Source organism: Lycium barbarum, chromosome 5 (genome assembly GCF_019175385.1).
Source record: "Lycium barbarum isolate Lr01 chromosome 5, ASM1917538v2, whole genome shotgun sequence".
In the NCBI taxonomy this organism is placed as follows: domain Eukaryota; kingdom Viridiplantae; phylum Streptophyta; class Magnoliopsida; order Solanales; family Solanaceae; genus Lycium; species Lycium barbarum.
The window spans coordinates 79,826,947-79,843,971 of record NC_083341.1 but is presented as its reverse complement, the minus strand read 5'-3'; the positions used below and the strand labels follow the sequence as shown (position 1 = coordinate 79,843,971).

The 17,025-nt window shown below is 35.4% G+C and overlaps 1 protein-coding gene across 1 annotated transcript; it reads right to left on the bottom strand.

Moving 5' to 3' along the window:
* Positions 1-817: 817 nt before the first annotated feature.
* On the bottom strand, positions 818-7,162 carry LOC132642532 (transcriptional regulator STERILE APETALA-like). The gene is made up of 3 exons (XM_060359675.1): positions 6,058-7,162; positions 2,390-2,942; positions 818-1,746 (listed from the first exon to the last, which is right to left on the bottom strand). Exons 1-3 carry the CDS (start codon positions 6,244-6,246, stop codon positions 1,166-1,168), a joined length of 1,323 nt encoding a protein of 440 aa, XP_060215658.1. The 5' UTR covers positions 6,247-7,162; the 3' UTR covers positions 818-1,165.
* Between the last annotated feature and the right edge of the window lie 9,863 nt (positions 7,163-17,025).

Below are 17,025 nucleotides of genomic sequence, written 5' to 3'. Positions count from 1 at the left end.
CCCAACAACTCCAAGATTTGTCATGTGCCAAGAAATCAACTTGTAAGTGTACTCACCCTGATCAACATAGTTATAAAAGATTGTTGTTTTTAATTTGTGGCAAAGTGTATGAGATGCTTGTTGAAAAGGGCATGGCTCAATCTTGATTTGGCTAGTTTATTTGTATAGAAGGTGTTTACATAGGAAAACTTGCCTGAATTATATGAAATCATCACTTTCAAAAATGGTCATGTCTTGCCATCGATAGTCATGTTCATATTGAAATGTCAAGTAAAATTTCCAATTATTATTAATCACATAGGTGTTGTACAACAAGAAAATGTCTACAAAACTATATATTTGTCCTACACTTTAGAGGAAAGTAATACAGTACTAGCTCCCATTCAGGGATATCTGATAATAAAAAATAGAGAAGTTACAGCACAACCAAGTTACTGTTCACTGATATTGTTAGAAATTAGAACACTAGTGCCCTTTTCAAGAAGTCGAAACACGTATACTAAAGTCAATAATTTCTTGTCATAACTACTTCACCCATGAAGTAGCGGCTAGCACGCTAAGCTAAGGTCAACCAATGTTCGAACGCGGAGCCTTTCTTTCTCGGTCGTTCCGGCTAGCGCTCCTCGTTGCCTTTGTTTGCACGGTCTCATCACTTAGTGGTCTGGCATGCAATTGAACTTGGTATATATTCAAATTATGAAGGGAAATATAATTACTACTTCACCAACTTGACTTGGTATAAATTCAAATTAAAGGGAAGAGAATTATAAAAAACATAAAAGTTATTATTTCATTTCCAACAAAATACGTGCAAATCCAGATTCTTGAATAAACTTAGGTCAAATTGCAACCTCATAGACATAATTAGTAGAGAGAAAAGCTAAGGCAGAAGCACAGTGAAACTTGGTAAGAAAATGAAAGATACTTTGCACGGCATAAAAAAGCATATGATTGGTGGATTCTTGGTACAACAGAATATATCCCTCAGAATGTTGTTTGTTTCCTGTTCCTTTTCTGTTCATCCATGTTAGCTCTACTGTACCTAAAAGCCTTAAGACCTTCCAGTTCCCCCTTAAATTACCACCAAGAATAACCATAAAAAAAATAGCTGCTTGTCCTGTTAAAACTACTGTTTCTGCTACACCGAGTCAAAGGCTCCATACTACTATTGTGCACCAAAGTCCCACAAATGGATAGTGGCATCACTGGAACAAGCTGCAACATACCTTTCATCTGCAATTATATCATTAATATCTCCTGTTCTCTCCCGAAGACTATACAGATAAGCTCCATTTTCAATATTCCATACCCTAATCACATTCCCAATCCACATCAATGCATACCCTCCATTCATGCACCCAACAACTCCCCTTTGATTGGCACCTCTAACATTAAACCTGCATATCTCCTCCAAATCATCCGCCCTACGCACGGTGGCGACACCCCGGCTGTCAACAGCCACCAGTGTCTCGTTACGGGCATCAAATGATGCCACGATGAGCCCTCTTCGGGACGGTTGTGCTGTTATTATTACGCCTTGGTTTTGCAAGTCAATTACCATGAGCTGCAGGCTGGTGCACGCCACGGCAGTCTCTCGGGTTGTCACTCTGATTCGACCGACGATATCCGTTACTTCAGTGAGTAGGTGCCAACCCATTAAAGCTTCTGGATCTGTTAATTCACCACCAAAAAAGACTAGTTCTTCTGTCTCCCTATTCCATATGTGAAATGCACTCCCAGGAACACCTGAAAATATGCAAAATAAGTACATAGTTCAAAGAATCACTGTAATTAAAGTTCGTGAACTAGTGCTACCAAGTGAAGTTCTAGCTAGTTGCATACTTAAAAGTACCCGTAGTTCTTCCTTTACCCATTTAATTTGTATAGTCAGATGAACTAATTATAAATTCTAACACTTCTTTACTGCATTTCGGTAAGCAAAACATTTGAGTAATTATTAATACTATTAATAACATAGTACTGTAACATTTATGACCTTTGAAAGGAATTTGAACACCCTTAATTTTGTGCAGTGCCCGTCACATTATGTTATAACGTTATGCAGTTAAGTTGATCCACTTGTTCAAGAATTTTGACCTTTCTTTAAAGACACAAGGGTTGGGTTAATCTTAATTTTCCCTACATCAAAAGAGGAAAGCACAGAAACCAACAATTACAATCGTGATTATAACTAAATGAAAAAACAAACTAACAACCCTTCCTAGTTATATATTCGAAAGTCCAAACTTTTAGCCCCTCTTTTCTCACTATCCACAAAGCAAATTAGTAGTTTCAATCAAAAGAATAAAAATCCCTTAGCACCATACCAGACTTGACATTTACGTGACCAAAAAAAGATGCTGTAGACAATTTACAAAAAGAATAATACCTGCATAGAGGCCAACCCACCACTGGTCACAGCCAGTGAAATCAACCAAAGCACCGTCATTCACCACGTCACCTAAGTGAGCACGTCTAGGTGGTGCAGCATCACCAATGACCACCACATGAATATCACCATCTAGAGAAGCAAACACAAGTTGAACATCAGACAAAATAATCCCAGAAACAGCTCTAGAGAATCGGCCTAGGCGATCATGGTGATGAGGGTGGAACGTCGACAACTGTAGCCTCGTAGGTAGAAAAAACAACTGAACCGAGCCATCGGAAAAACCAGCAGCTAAATGGTGGTCAGACAAGGCTAAACGACGACAGAAGAGACTATCGTTGTTATTGTTATTGTCATCGTCGTTGTTTTCAGGCACAAAATGGAGGGTGTTATATGTGTATCTATGGTGAAGGAAGTTATTGGCTGTTTGGTGCCAATATATGTACTCCTCCCTCCATGTTTGGCGGAGAAGCTCGTGGCGGTTCCATATCTGCCGGGTCAGGTTTTGCCATAGCAGATCCGATTGTGACACTGCTTGCCATGTTGAACAAACCTGAATATAATAGCCATTACAAAATAATTTAGCGACATTATTTTTTGTCATTAGAAAAAGGAACATCAAAAATACTTGAAATCTTGATTGTAAATACTAAATAATATAAGTTCCATATTAATTATCAATTGTATAATTATCTTGAGTAACACAAAAAAAGTTAAGCAAAGAGTACTAATAGGCATATGCAACCACAAAAATCCAATCATGCCCAATACAATCACATTAGTGGGATCCCTGATTAATGAAGCTCGTGTTTAATTAGTGTTTTAAACAAAATCTGTGTCAGTTCCAAAATCCAAGAGTTCTAAAGCAGAGGCAGAGACATACATACATTTTGCAGTGCCCTTTCAATGTTGTATAAGTCTAACTATTTTCATTGGATTTCTCTTATTCCTAATTAACAAGCAAATTAGAAAGAAAAAAACACAAGATTTACTTAGTAGTCGTTTGACCATGAATATCATTTACTTTTTTCGAGAATAGTTTTCCACTTTATTTCAAAATCAGTGTTCGATTATAAAATTTTCAAATCCAACTTGTAAAAGTGCTTCAAACCTGTTTTACAACTGCATTTTCATAAATTTCAAATAAAGTGCTCTCTTTTCTTCTTTACAAAACGTATAACCAAATTCAACTATATTTTGAACTCCACTTCATAAATTTCAAATAAAGTGAATTTTATATTTGAAATATATGTCCCAACTCTAGCTTAGAAAACCTAATGAAAGGAGATGGAGAAGAAGAGAAGTGGGAGATGGTGATGCATGGAGGGGGTCAGAAAAAGAGTCAGGAAGTAGAGGTAGTAGGCGGAGTAGAGGTAACCATGGTAGTCAGTCTTAGGGTACATGCTAGATCTCATAATATGTCTCTACTACTATCAGGTGAAGAAGAAAAATACTGACATTTCCCTCCTTTTAATAACACCCATCCAGGCTTACAAACACAAGGTACTGTTAACACACAGTAACACCCTTCAATGCCTATTTAATTACACTAATATACTAGTACCAATATCTTTCAAATTCTTGATCAGTAAAAAGGAAAAAGAAACACATCTAACTATTACTCCCTCATATTACACTGTACATTCGGTGTTTGACAGACACAAAATTTATGTTTGACATATCAAATGTAGTTTTAATTTTTTTAATTTTAGACATGTCATGTTGTAATTTTGAAATTATAAAAGCATGTTATGAGAAAATTAAAATATCTAAAATTAAATAATATTTAAATATAAGACTGATGTATTTCTTTATACTAACATACTAGGAAGGAGGAGGATGTCTTTATTTAATAAATGTATTTTACTTCTCGTTTATCTTAAACTCTTGTAAATCACATTGAGAATTGAAATTTTATTACTACTTGGAAAGATGTGATTTCCCAACCCAAAGTCTTTTAGAGCAATAAATAAGGAGAATACAGAAGGGACAAAAACACTCTTGAAGGGTCAAAACTGACAGAAGAAAAGAGATTGACTTCCAAAAGAGTGAACAAAATCCAAACACATATATACAAAAATTAAACAGGACAGTGACTAGTTTCTTGTGCACTTTGTGGTCCACAACATATATACACGAATACCATAAGCACGACCCATATCAACCTCATGAGAAATCCTCTACATATAAACATCGGATTGACGTTATAAGTATTGCTTTTCAATTTAGAGAAGAGACACCACATCCTATCCTTTCTTTCTTTCATTTCCAAGAAAGGTAGCCAATATGGCCTTTCTCGTTAGAATCAACGAATCTTATTACTCTTTTTGCACTTGCAACTTCTTGTTTCTTTGACCACGAAATGAAATTTTACTTCTCAGACCTACCTTAATTTTATTACACTTAAACCAACAAGGTAATTGCCTTCACTAATTTTAAGCTTGGCCTAATGGTATTAGTATTAAGTTAGGTACCTATGTTATTAGTCTACATTTTAAAATGTACGTATGGAGAATTGATTTTGAATAATTAGAAAAATGAGCGACTTCTCAGTTCTTATGACACCAAAAAATTCGAGAATGATTCAGGAAGGCAAGAAGATTCTTCCATACAACAAAAAGACTTGGAACATATGAAGCTTAAATCTAGATTAGTACATATTCAGATAGTGTGATATTTATTGTCCTTTAGCTGCAACTTTTATCTGAGAAAAGAATTTGGGGGACCACAAAACATAAAATAATTACCCAACGGATTGTGAGGAAAGGGCGATCATGAAAATTTCTGTCCTTATGAATGAAAATAAGCCATAAAAGAAAAGACCATTTAGGAATTTTTATTTCTTTCTGTCTCCACATATGGTTACCTGAATCATATTAACCAGGCATGTTGGAAAATAAAAGAACAAAAGTAAAACTCTAAAAAAAGACAGGAAAGAGGGTACCTCATTATGAAAACGATTTGAGCAAACTAAATAATGAAAAGGGGTTTCAGTTGCCCACATCCCTAACTAAATATACACATTCTGTTGGCAGTGCTTCTAGAGCTTGAAAAGGATCGGGCTATGAAAGGGAAAGAAACTTGAAGAAACCAAAAAAACCCTTTTTTCCTTATGACTATATGCTAAAAAGAGGGCCATCTAAAAATGGATAATCTAAAGGGTGATAATGATGGCTGCCTTACTCTATATTCCCGTCAACAAGCACAAAAAGAGAATTAAATTGAAGAAGAAAAACATTCAACATATAAAGTTATAAGTCTGATCCACAAGTACAAACTTCTTCGACTTATAGTCTTGATGTCCAAATTCTTCATCCTGCAGCCTCATAAAGCTATTGCCTAAGCTATTTTGACATATATACATCATCCAGTACTTGCAAATTTTCCTTTATGCATCCATGATTTCTCTACTTTTTCAGAAAATCTTTAATGCAAATCTGCATCTTGTTACGTAACGTAACTACAGCCTATATATAATTCAAAGGGTGATTGGTCAAAGATTTGTACTATATCCTACAAACCCCTATTACCTTTAAACATATGATTATGGAAAAAGATTACTAAGCTAAAGGTGACCAAGAATTATATCACAACCTAACAAGGACCATAGTTAATGATAATATCATCCAATTTTTGTGTCAATTTCAAACAAGTTGGAGTCTGACTACCTGAAAAATAACGGATAGGGCTTGGGCAGCAGCCAAGCGGCCAACGGAACGTGAAGCATCAGTGGCAACTTCCAAAGCCAAATCCTCCACAAATGGCTCTGGCCAAACATCATTTCCGGCACGTCTACGGCTCCTAGAAGAAGAAGGTCCTTCTCCTAAAGAAGATGGTGGTGATGATGACGAAGACATTTTTTTTTTTAGGGGACTGACTAAAGTATGAGAATTTTTTTTTGACTTTGTAACTAGAGACAAAGGGGTACACACAAGAATGTTTGTGTGTGTGTGTATGTTGAGAAAACAAAGACCCTTCTAACTGCTATTTATATACTGAAAAAGATGAAGTACAAAGAGAGATAGGGTTCTTGAAGTTTAATAATAATGCCAGTGACTGAAAAACGAATATTGTGTGTGTGTGTGTTTTGTGTATATACAAAAAGACATAAAAATATTTGTACGTTTTCTTGATTTGTCACCACTTGGCTTTGTCCTGCTAGGACGGCGGGCAAGAACATGCTTTGGACCACTGTGAAAATTATAACGGAAGGAAGAAGAAGAGAAGAAACTTATGGTTTCTTTGGTGCTTCATAAATCGATATGTCTACTCACTGTTCCTTCTTCCTCCTAAAAGAATTTTTACTTCTTTGATCAATCGATTCTGTGTACTTTCTTTTCACTTAAGTATATTTTTTTTTCGTACTTTCAAGATATTTGCGTAGGGGGTGAGGGGGAATTGGAGTTGGGAGTACTTTTTTTTTTTTTTTTTTTTCTCGTGTTATTGTGTAGTGATGGAAAATCCAATTTCTTTCTCCTTTCGGCTATTTTTTTCTTCAAGTTTATTGTTTGCTTATGGTGTTCATGTAACCATTAATTCATAACAAGAAACTCTTACCCTTCTTCCAATTACAAGAATTATGAAGCGTGCTCCTTTCTACTGCCGTAAGTAAATACTTTTCTCTTTATTAAAAGAAATAAAGTTTACATCACATTTCAAGTAAATAAATTTAAAATTTTAAGGTAAAGTAAAATAAATGTTTTACCTTCTAGTTTTTTATTTCACAAAGAAAGATTGTGGTGTTTATACTTGAAAGAAAAAGAGATAATGGATCAAAACCGTCCTAAACTATGAGTTTTAATTAATTTCATACTTAAACTATGTCTAGTCTACATTATTTCTAAACTAGAACTTTCACATATATCAAATGCTAAACCCCCCTTAAACTATCACGTTTTTATTAGTTTCATAATTAAATTATGTCTAATTCACATTAGTTCTATAGCTTTCAGGTGCTAAAATCCTCCTGGCTTGACAGATGGCAAAGTATGTGTAATCACCTCCTTAGAGGCGTGTGATGGGCGAAATTAAATAGCTCTATGCGAGGCTTTACAACGGCTAATCAAGGGGCTGGAACAACGGGCAATCAAGGGGACAGGGTTCAACTGGAACATGAAAATGTGACTAAATTGGTCCTAGATGTCTCCTACGTTACCCATAATGTGTGGAAGTATTAGCATAATTTCATATAGTCATTTAGTCTCCATGGACTAAGCAAAAAAAAAAAAAGGAAGAAAACAGTAAAAGAACTTGCGAATGTGTAGATATGTTCTTCAATCTCTCAAAGTCTAGGGATTTTTCGATCACGGTACTTGATTCACACATTTAAACCCAAGGCACGATTAAATCAAAGATTCTAGACTACTGTACAATCGAACCAAATGAGAACTGGTACACTTCAATTTCTCTATAGCCACATAGCCTCTCGGCAAAATGGGACTAAAGTGACATCCCTTATGTTTTTCTCTTTACCTTTGCTTATCTTCCTTTTAAGGTTACTACCTTTTTATTTTTGACTTTTGTTTTTCTTTAGTCTTACTTATTTAGTTAGAATTTATATTATAATCAAAACCATTAATAATTTAAACGAAATTTGAAAAAAAATATAAACAAAAGGCGTAGTGCCACTTGCTTATTTTCCAAACTTTCTGGGAGCGTGAACACACTTACATAATATATTATGAGTTAAGGGGTTGTGTTGGGGAGGGGGGGGGGGGGGGGGTGTTTAACACCTGAAAGTTATAGTTCAGGGGATAACGTAAAGTAGGTATAGTTTAAGTATGAAACTAATAAAAACGTGAAACCTAAAAGTTATAGTTTTGGGGGTAATGTAAAATATGGATAATTTAAGTAAGAACGTAATTAAAATGTGATAGTTTAGGAAAATTTTGTTCCATTATCTATATATATATTATTGCAGTATATTCTATAACACGTTAAAATACGTTAGTGATTGATGTATTAACTAAAACACTAATATTAATTTTCAGCCTCTTCACAATAGTAACAATGCCTAAATTAGTGATAAAAGTATTTACATGAAAATATATGTTTTACAAGGAAGAAGGATATTTTATATCAATTGTTAAGAAATTCTTAACATGATCAACACTAGGGATATGTCAAAAATGGTTAAAATACTGGCAATCTGTCAGGATTTGATCACAAATTCTAATGATCCATCAAAAGTTGTGATAAGACAAGTTGCTCATCAATCTGAAACTCGTCAAGATTTGCATTAAAATTATGGTGATTTAACAAGGAATCCTGACTATTTCTGTGACAAGGCCTTTTTTTCAATTAATATGGAATCCTAACGATTCGTCAGGATTTCGCTACCTAATGCTGATTGCATATTTATTTTCATAAAATATCTCTTAACGAGGTCAAACGTTAAACGGTTACATTGAGTGACTATTTCGGTGAATCTCCCAACAATGATCTTATTGTAAAGAAATGAATTATGGGTCTAACTCAACCCCAAAAGCTAGTTTATGAGGGGAGGATTACCCAAATCCATATAAGGAGACTACTCATCTCATTAACCACCGATGTGGTATTTTTTCATTCTTTAACACCCCACCTTACGCCCTGTGCTGGACATCTTGTGCGTGGGAAATTTAATTTGGGGACCCCACATCGGGTGAGATGGGTCCTGCTCTGATACCATGTAAAGAATGGATCTTGGGTCTTACTCAACCCCAAAAGCTAGACTATGTGAAAAGAATTGATCAAGTTCATATAAGGAGATCACTCATCTCATTAAGCACCGATGTGATACTTTTATCATTCTTCAACACTTTTAAAGTAAAGTAACAAGACTTTTCAAGTTTAACTATTAAAACCCTCAGTGCAGATTATGTTTCCATTTAATGATTTCCACTTTGAGTATTCTTTAAAATGAAGTGAGATAATAGGTGTGTTCTGTATGACAGAGAATGTTTTTCATCAAAAATATTTTTTAGGAAAATAAGTAAGTTTTTAATTATTATTTTTATTAATTAAGTAGGTAAATAATTTTTTTTTTAATCTAAAAGCATTTGTATATAATCTAGATGAATATTATGGGAGATAGGAGTGGGATGGGGTGAAGATGAGGTGTGTTGTAAGGTAAGGAGCAGTGTTTAAAAAGGCAGGGGCGTAAGGCGGGGCGTTTTACATATGCCTCGGTGAGGCGTAAGCCCCGAGGCACGGAGCGTAAGCCCCATGGGTATTTAATTTTTTGTATTTCATAAAATAATATAATTATAATAAATATTTTTAAATAGGTAAAATTACATAAAAAATAAAAGAAAAGTGTGTGTATATATATATATATATATATAACCTTACAAGTATAAACAATACAATGAAATAAAAACTAGTATGAAATGCAAATCAACTCTAACATCTTAACTTTCAAACAATGAAAAATCACAATTTGTTAAAACAATATTACTATCATTCTATTCATTGTATCTCCCTATAAACGACTTTATCAGTATTATAATTGAAACGTAACTCCTTCATGAATAAAAATAAAATTACTTTCAAATAGAGAAATAATAAAATATGATAATTTGATACATAGGACAAAAGACCAATGACAAGTGAAAATTCACAATTCGGTTATGTATTCTTAAAAGAAATATTAAGTGATATTCATCCTCACGATATTCTCATATAGTAAATATGCAATACTACGACTTGTTATTTGAGTTATACCAAATCTTCTTATTTCGGTAAATAAAAAATTATTAAGTATCAATCATTTGTTAAAGAATTATGAGGGTCAACGGTTTTAATTAAGGAATTTAACATATAATTGTGTAAGAACTGTTAGGCGAGCCCCGAGCGTTGGGCGTTAGGCGTGTTTAGGGCGTAAGCCTCGCAGGAATTAAGCCTCGCACGTGAGCCCTGGGGCATTTTGCTAGTGCCCCGCCTCGGGGCGAGTCCCAGAACTGCCTTTTAAAACACTGGTAAGGAGGACACAATCAGTATTGAATGTCACTTGTAAAACTTATTTTCCCTACTACACTAGGAAAGTCATTTTTAAGAAATTTGTTTTCCTAGAGAAAATATTTTTCAAAATTTTTGACCTACCGAATATGAAAATTTTTTGAAAATATTTTCTGAAAAATACTTTCTTCCATACCGAACACATCAAATATCCTTTTCCATTTCTTTTATTCAGGAAGAGAAATTTCTTTTGGCATTAACAATATTATTGTTTACCACGAATTTTCATGGTAAAATAATATGCTTGAAATGCATAATATAAGCTAACCCAGATCTAACCGCCGATGACCAGCCTTTTGTTTCACGCCAAACACGGATTTGGCTGATACCTCTGTTTTCCGAACTATTTTGTAACGTTGCTGCATTTTTCATGTTTCGTCGGAGCTCCGATTCCTGCGTCTTGCTTCCAGTGATGTACATGAAGAGGAGAAGAAGGGGAGAGTCCGGAACCAAAATGGCCCAAAAAAAATATCTTTTGAACCAAAATACCCCAATAACAAAAAAAGGTTACATAAATACCTTTAGCGTTGTATTTTACTGCGCTAAAGCACTTAACCGTGACAGAGCCGTTAAGTGCTTTAGCGCAATAAAATACTGTGCTAAACCAAACTGTCTCTCTCCTATAGCGCAGTATTTTACTGCGCTATAGGAGTCCACCATAAAACCCGATCGGCTCCACCACTGGTCCCTCCAGTGGCGTTAAAAAATTTAAAAAACGCCATTGGAGGCGATTTAAGGTGGTCCCCATTTAAAAAAAACGTTGTTTTCTATTAATTTTCGTCGGGAAAGTTTAAATTCTTGGTATATTCAAGTCAAGGAGCAAGATTCTAAGCTCGAATTATGGGAAAAAGCGGCGTACAACTCGAATAACACAACTCTACAAAAAATCTTCGATTAAGGTTTTCTACTATGAACTTTTGTTATTAATTTGTTATATACATTATATTGTACGCATATTTAATATTTAATCGTCCTTAATTTCCAAAAAAAAAGTCAAACTTCATTTTTTTTTTGGTTTGATCGGCTGGGCAGTGGCTTTTGCCACTGTTCCATTTTTATTTTTATTTTTGCAAATTCATTAATTGTTAAATGTGTATGAATTGTTAATTTGTTAAATGTTTATGAATTGTTAAGTTGTTATATGTTTATGAGTTGTTAATTTGTTAATTGTTTATGAATTGTTAATTGTTTATGAATCGTTAATTGTTGTTGAATTGTTAATTGTTAATTGTTAATTGTTAATGAATTATTATTTTGTTAATTGATTATTTGTTAAATATTGATTATGAATTAATTAGTTGTTAAATATTGGTTATGAATTGAAAGAAGTTGATTGTTAATGAATTATTATTTTGTTAACACTTTGTTTGGATGATTGTTATGTATTGTTTCATAATGTATCGTATTTGTGTTGTACTGTATAGGACCAAATCAGTCGTTACATAAAATAGGACCTTTCGTCGTTACATAACGATGGATTTAACGATACGATACAATAAAATTAAAATAACAATCAAAGCAAACATTATATTTAAACTAACAACACAATATAATACAATAGGTAACAACCATCCAAACAAGTTGTAAATGAATATAATACAATAGGTAACAACCATCCAAACAAGTTGTAAATTGTTAAAGCTATATTATTTTAAAAGCATGAATATATATGTTAAATAAAAAAAAATATTATCTAAAAAAGAATAGTTAAAGTTTTTCTTTTCATAAATACATAAGTTAACGATAAAAATGTAAAGTTTGTAGGAAAATATGTGATCGACGAATATACTCTTTTAGTCTAATTTTATCATAGTTGTGTTGGCTATTTGGTCAACTAAAAATATATCACATATTCAAAATAGAATTCTAAACAAATATTACTGCTGAATTTCGATTCCCAAACTAATTAACTTAAAGGTCTTTGCCATCACATAATTCAAAACTAATTAACTTAAAAGTCTTTGCCATCACATATGTGTCCTTACTATCACATATTAAATTTACCGCACATTTAATATGACGAAAGTTATGTTGAAAATAATTATTTTTATTCCAATATTTGGTTGGAGAGTGAAAATAATTTTTGGAAAAGACTATCTAATAAAGATTTATACATTCAAATTGTATTCAAGATAATAAGTAGATATTGTTTTTCCAAGTTGCTTATCAATAGAATATAAATAATATTATAAAAATTGACAAGAAATATTCGTGCAACGCACGTACATAGAGACTACATACCCCCGAAATAGAGTAATCTCCTATTATGTTAATTATGCCATTGTTATTTTATTTATTTATGAAATTGTTTATCTCATGTTAATTATTCACAAGATATAATACAACATAATTCACATATTCCCTACAAATTATTAATTAGTTAATATAATTTATCTTTCATTTCAAGAATAATGACTAATTTAGTTTGTACAGACCGGACTCTTTCATGGATCCGAATGTTCCCCCTGGGCCCGATGATCACCCGTGGCCTGTTGATCACCCGGGGCACGATGATCACCCAGGGCCCGCTGATAGATTGGTATTGTCTTTGCAAGGCAATCATAGGTCAGAGTTATTATGGGCTGGTACTATAGGGATATCAACTAGGCTCCATCCCCGTAGGCTGCAGAGAGCGTGGACTCTTTTACGCGAGCGCCCCCCATACCCTCGCGTCTTAAAGATATTGTTTCGGGGCGGCATCTATCACTGTGTGTCCGTTGGCCGGGTACAGCATGATTGGGCGCTCATTACGGCCATGGTTGAGCGGTGGAGGCCGGAGACACATACCTTCCATCTTCGCACCTGTGAGGCCACGATTATACTTCAGGATGTGGAGGTCCTCTTTGGATTGCGGGTAGATGGAGAGCCATTATACATTCGGTACGAGCCTTCTTGTCACGACCCAACCCCGTAGGCCGTGACTGGCGCCCTACTTGGGCACCCTGACATACCTATCCATATTTGATCACACACAAATAGCATATACGCCATAATTACTATATGCCGTCTCAAACTATATCAAACTGTTCAAACACATCTCAACGCAACCGTATGCGGATATATATGTATAGATGTCAAAAAGCCGGCAAGGCTATCAAATATGTCAAAAGCCGACAAGGCTGTCAAATGGCACAACGACCCAAAACGCATATACAAATGCACGCCGACAAGGCTGCCACAACATATACAAAATGCACGCCGACGAGGCTGCCATAACGAATAGAGTCATGCAAACACATCCGTACAGAAGTAGGCACACACACCCACAAATACGTCTACAGACCTCTAAACAGACAAACCGAATCATATGGCGGGACAGGGCCCCGCCGTGCCCCTGAACAAATACATATATACATAGCGAACGAATATATACCAAAATGTGTGCTCTGAAATGAGAAGAGCACTCCAAACAGCAGAAGAGGGTGTCCTAAATGGGTAGATCACCAAACTGTGCGTCTGTACCTGCGGGCATGAAACGCAGCCCCCCGAAGAAAGGGGGTCAGTACGAAATATGTACTGAGTATGCAAAGCAGAATATACAGAAAGCAAATCTGAGACATAAACGAAATGGAAGTACCAAACATAAGTGCAAATCCAACATATCAAAATTTGCTTACTTTCAAAAATATGTAAGTAATGCATATGGTACAGAAGAATATGGTCGCCCACCCGTCGATGGCGCCATAACACAGCATAACACCAGAAAGTTTCAAATCTCCGTATCCCCGTCACATATCACATCACCACATAACGCCATACACAGCATAACACCAAATATAGGTGGAACCCGACCCTCTTTTGCGAGTAGCTCGGTGAACCATAAACACAGCATAACTCCGGAATATATCAAAGTGCGCACGATAACAAAACCGGCCCGGGAACCGGCGAAAGATATAACAGAACGCACGAGCAGAGTCATGAGTAACCATATGCATAAAATCATTATCATAGACTCAAATATAAGTAAAATGATCATACTTGAAAATCGAAATACTAGTCATAACGAATTCTTTCAAAAGTTCCCGAATTACATAAAGGAAAGTCGCGGGGCCCACAGACGGGTATTTACCCGAGTCGGGCCCGCCTATGGAAAACATACTCATTATATGCCATATAAACTTCTACAAAAATTATTGAAGCAATCCGAGCCTTTCTGTGAAAGATATGGCGTTTACAAATTACGAAATTCTTTAAAGTGAAACCTTTTTATGCAAAGTTCGGAAAGCGATTATTTCAAAGACATAATGGTTCATATTTCATCAAATCATACATAAGAGTGCCAAGGAATATTTATAAGGCTCATAACATGCTCGGATTTCGAATCTTAGAATTTTCCTCAAGGCTTATAATCTAGCCTATTGAAAACTAAGGCATGCCAAAAGAAAGAAGGGTTGCGCTTTACATACCTCGTACGCGCTCCAAGTTTTCCCAACTAAAGTTAATCCCAACCTACGCCTCGGGCTCCCCAAGGCCTATGAATACGCCAACGAATATCAAACATTAGCCATAGGTACTTAAGCCATTTATTCCAAACTAATTTTAAATTCTACAGAAATTTGGGCAGCATTTCCCCTGTAAATAGGCCAACCCGAGAATTTAACTCGTCCAAAATCAACAACAACAACCACAATAACCAACCTAGTAACATTGATAACCAATTCGAAAGGCAAAATAATAATAGTAACTCTCTTTTACATCATTCAACAACTTTCATAAATTCAACTCGACGACTTACCTTCAAGCCAACATCGATGCTTATATATTTAAATACTAACCCGAATCCATACCAACAATACTTAAAGACATTCTAAGCAATTCATACAACATTTCCAACAATCCAAAAATTTTCCCTTCCTTTCCACATAATGTAACTCTTCCATTCTAACTTCACACCATCCCACTAATATCAACATTTTTTCCATATTCATTAACTAACTCAAGATTACCCAAACATATTTCAATAACATTTTAAACAATATCCAAGGATTCGAACCATTCCGCCCATTTCCATATTCCATTCGAAACTTCTACAATTGCAACGAAACTACCAAATCGCATTGTTTTCTTCCAAATTCATTAATAACAACCATAGTTCACATTTAGCATCTTACTTTCATAATTGCATAAAAATTATATAAAAATCACATAATTTCTCATAACAACATACAACTAATTTCAACACCAACTCAACTCGTTAACCCTTTATCTACGTCATCAATGTCACAACGACACCTCTAACAAGCTAAATAAATTTTAATTCACCATTCTCTTTCATTACTATGGCTCACGGCCACACTCCTCTTCACACACCCACACGACCTCTATAAAGTTTCTAACCATTAATTTCCTTCATTCTCATGACATAACCCATGATAACAACAACAATAATCATATGAACATAATCATACCCTCAATCCTTTCAATTTAGCAAGGATAGCAATATGTCCATAAAACAACACAACTTTAAATTTAACCATTTAATTCCTACATAATGCTACTAAAATCAATTCCTCATTCTTACTCAAAACACCCCCCTTACACGGCTCAATTTATAATTCAACATCAACATACATAACCCGTTTGTATTCAACACACATCTACCAAGCTATACAAGTCTAAACTACCTCCAAAACATGTAGAAAAGAATTAAATCTTACCTTAGAGACAAGCTCTAATTTTTCACCATGAAATGTCTTCAAGAAAGTCATGGCTACCATGAGCTCCATCTTTTTCCTCCTCTTAATCTTCAAATCTCTCCAATTAATTGTGTAGAAGGGGGCAAAAATGGGCTGGCCGTGAACAGTACCCGTGAATAGTGGTGCCGTGAACAGTAGCGCCGCCGTGAATATTTGTCAGTTTACGATATTTGGTTTTCTTGGAGCATCTGGACCGCTTGGGAGACTACAGCTGGGGCGGTGCTGTTTTGGCACATCTTTACAAATGCCTATGCCGAGCGTCTATTGGTATTGTTAGCGATGTGTGTGGATTTTTTACTTTTCTCCAGGTAATATTTTAAGTGTGCGTTCCGTTAATGTAAACAAACCTCTTGAAACGACGACTAAAAAAATCATATTTTCTAATATCGCTTACAGTTATAGGCATGGGAGAGGATGCTGCCTTTTCAGCCCGTACCTAGGCATCACCTCGAGATTGACATGCCTTGTGCGAGGAGGTGGACAGCGGGTTTTGACCTGGATGTGGGTACGCACCACAGTATTCTTCCATTCAGGGACCAGTTTGATCACATGGCGGACGATGCGGTAAAACTATTTAGCTTTACATTATTAATTTAATTAAACGTCTTTTCTACTTGGTGATCACTGATTTGTATTTATATGTTATGCAGCTATTTATATGGACGCCGTACGCTGCTATATTAGACGGTTTTCTGGCCTTTTGCAGGGCAGGTCAGGGGTTTTGGAGGTCGCGGTGTCCATTGATACACCTGGACATCGTAGAGGACCACATGCCCGAGCGTGTCTTACGACAGTTTGGGCATACACAGAGTATACCCCCTGACGTCTATCATGAGCTCCGACACTACCAGCGGGACGATCGGGCTGTTGTTGATGATGATTTTCTGGCTTTCATGGTTGTCTAAGCTCCACCGTTGGGAGAACAGGTTGGGCACTTTAGCG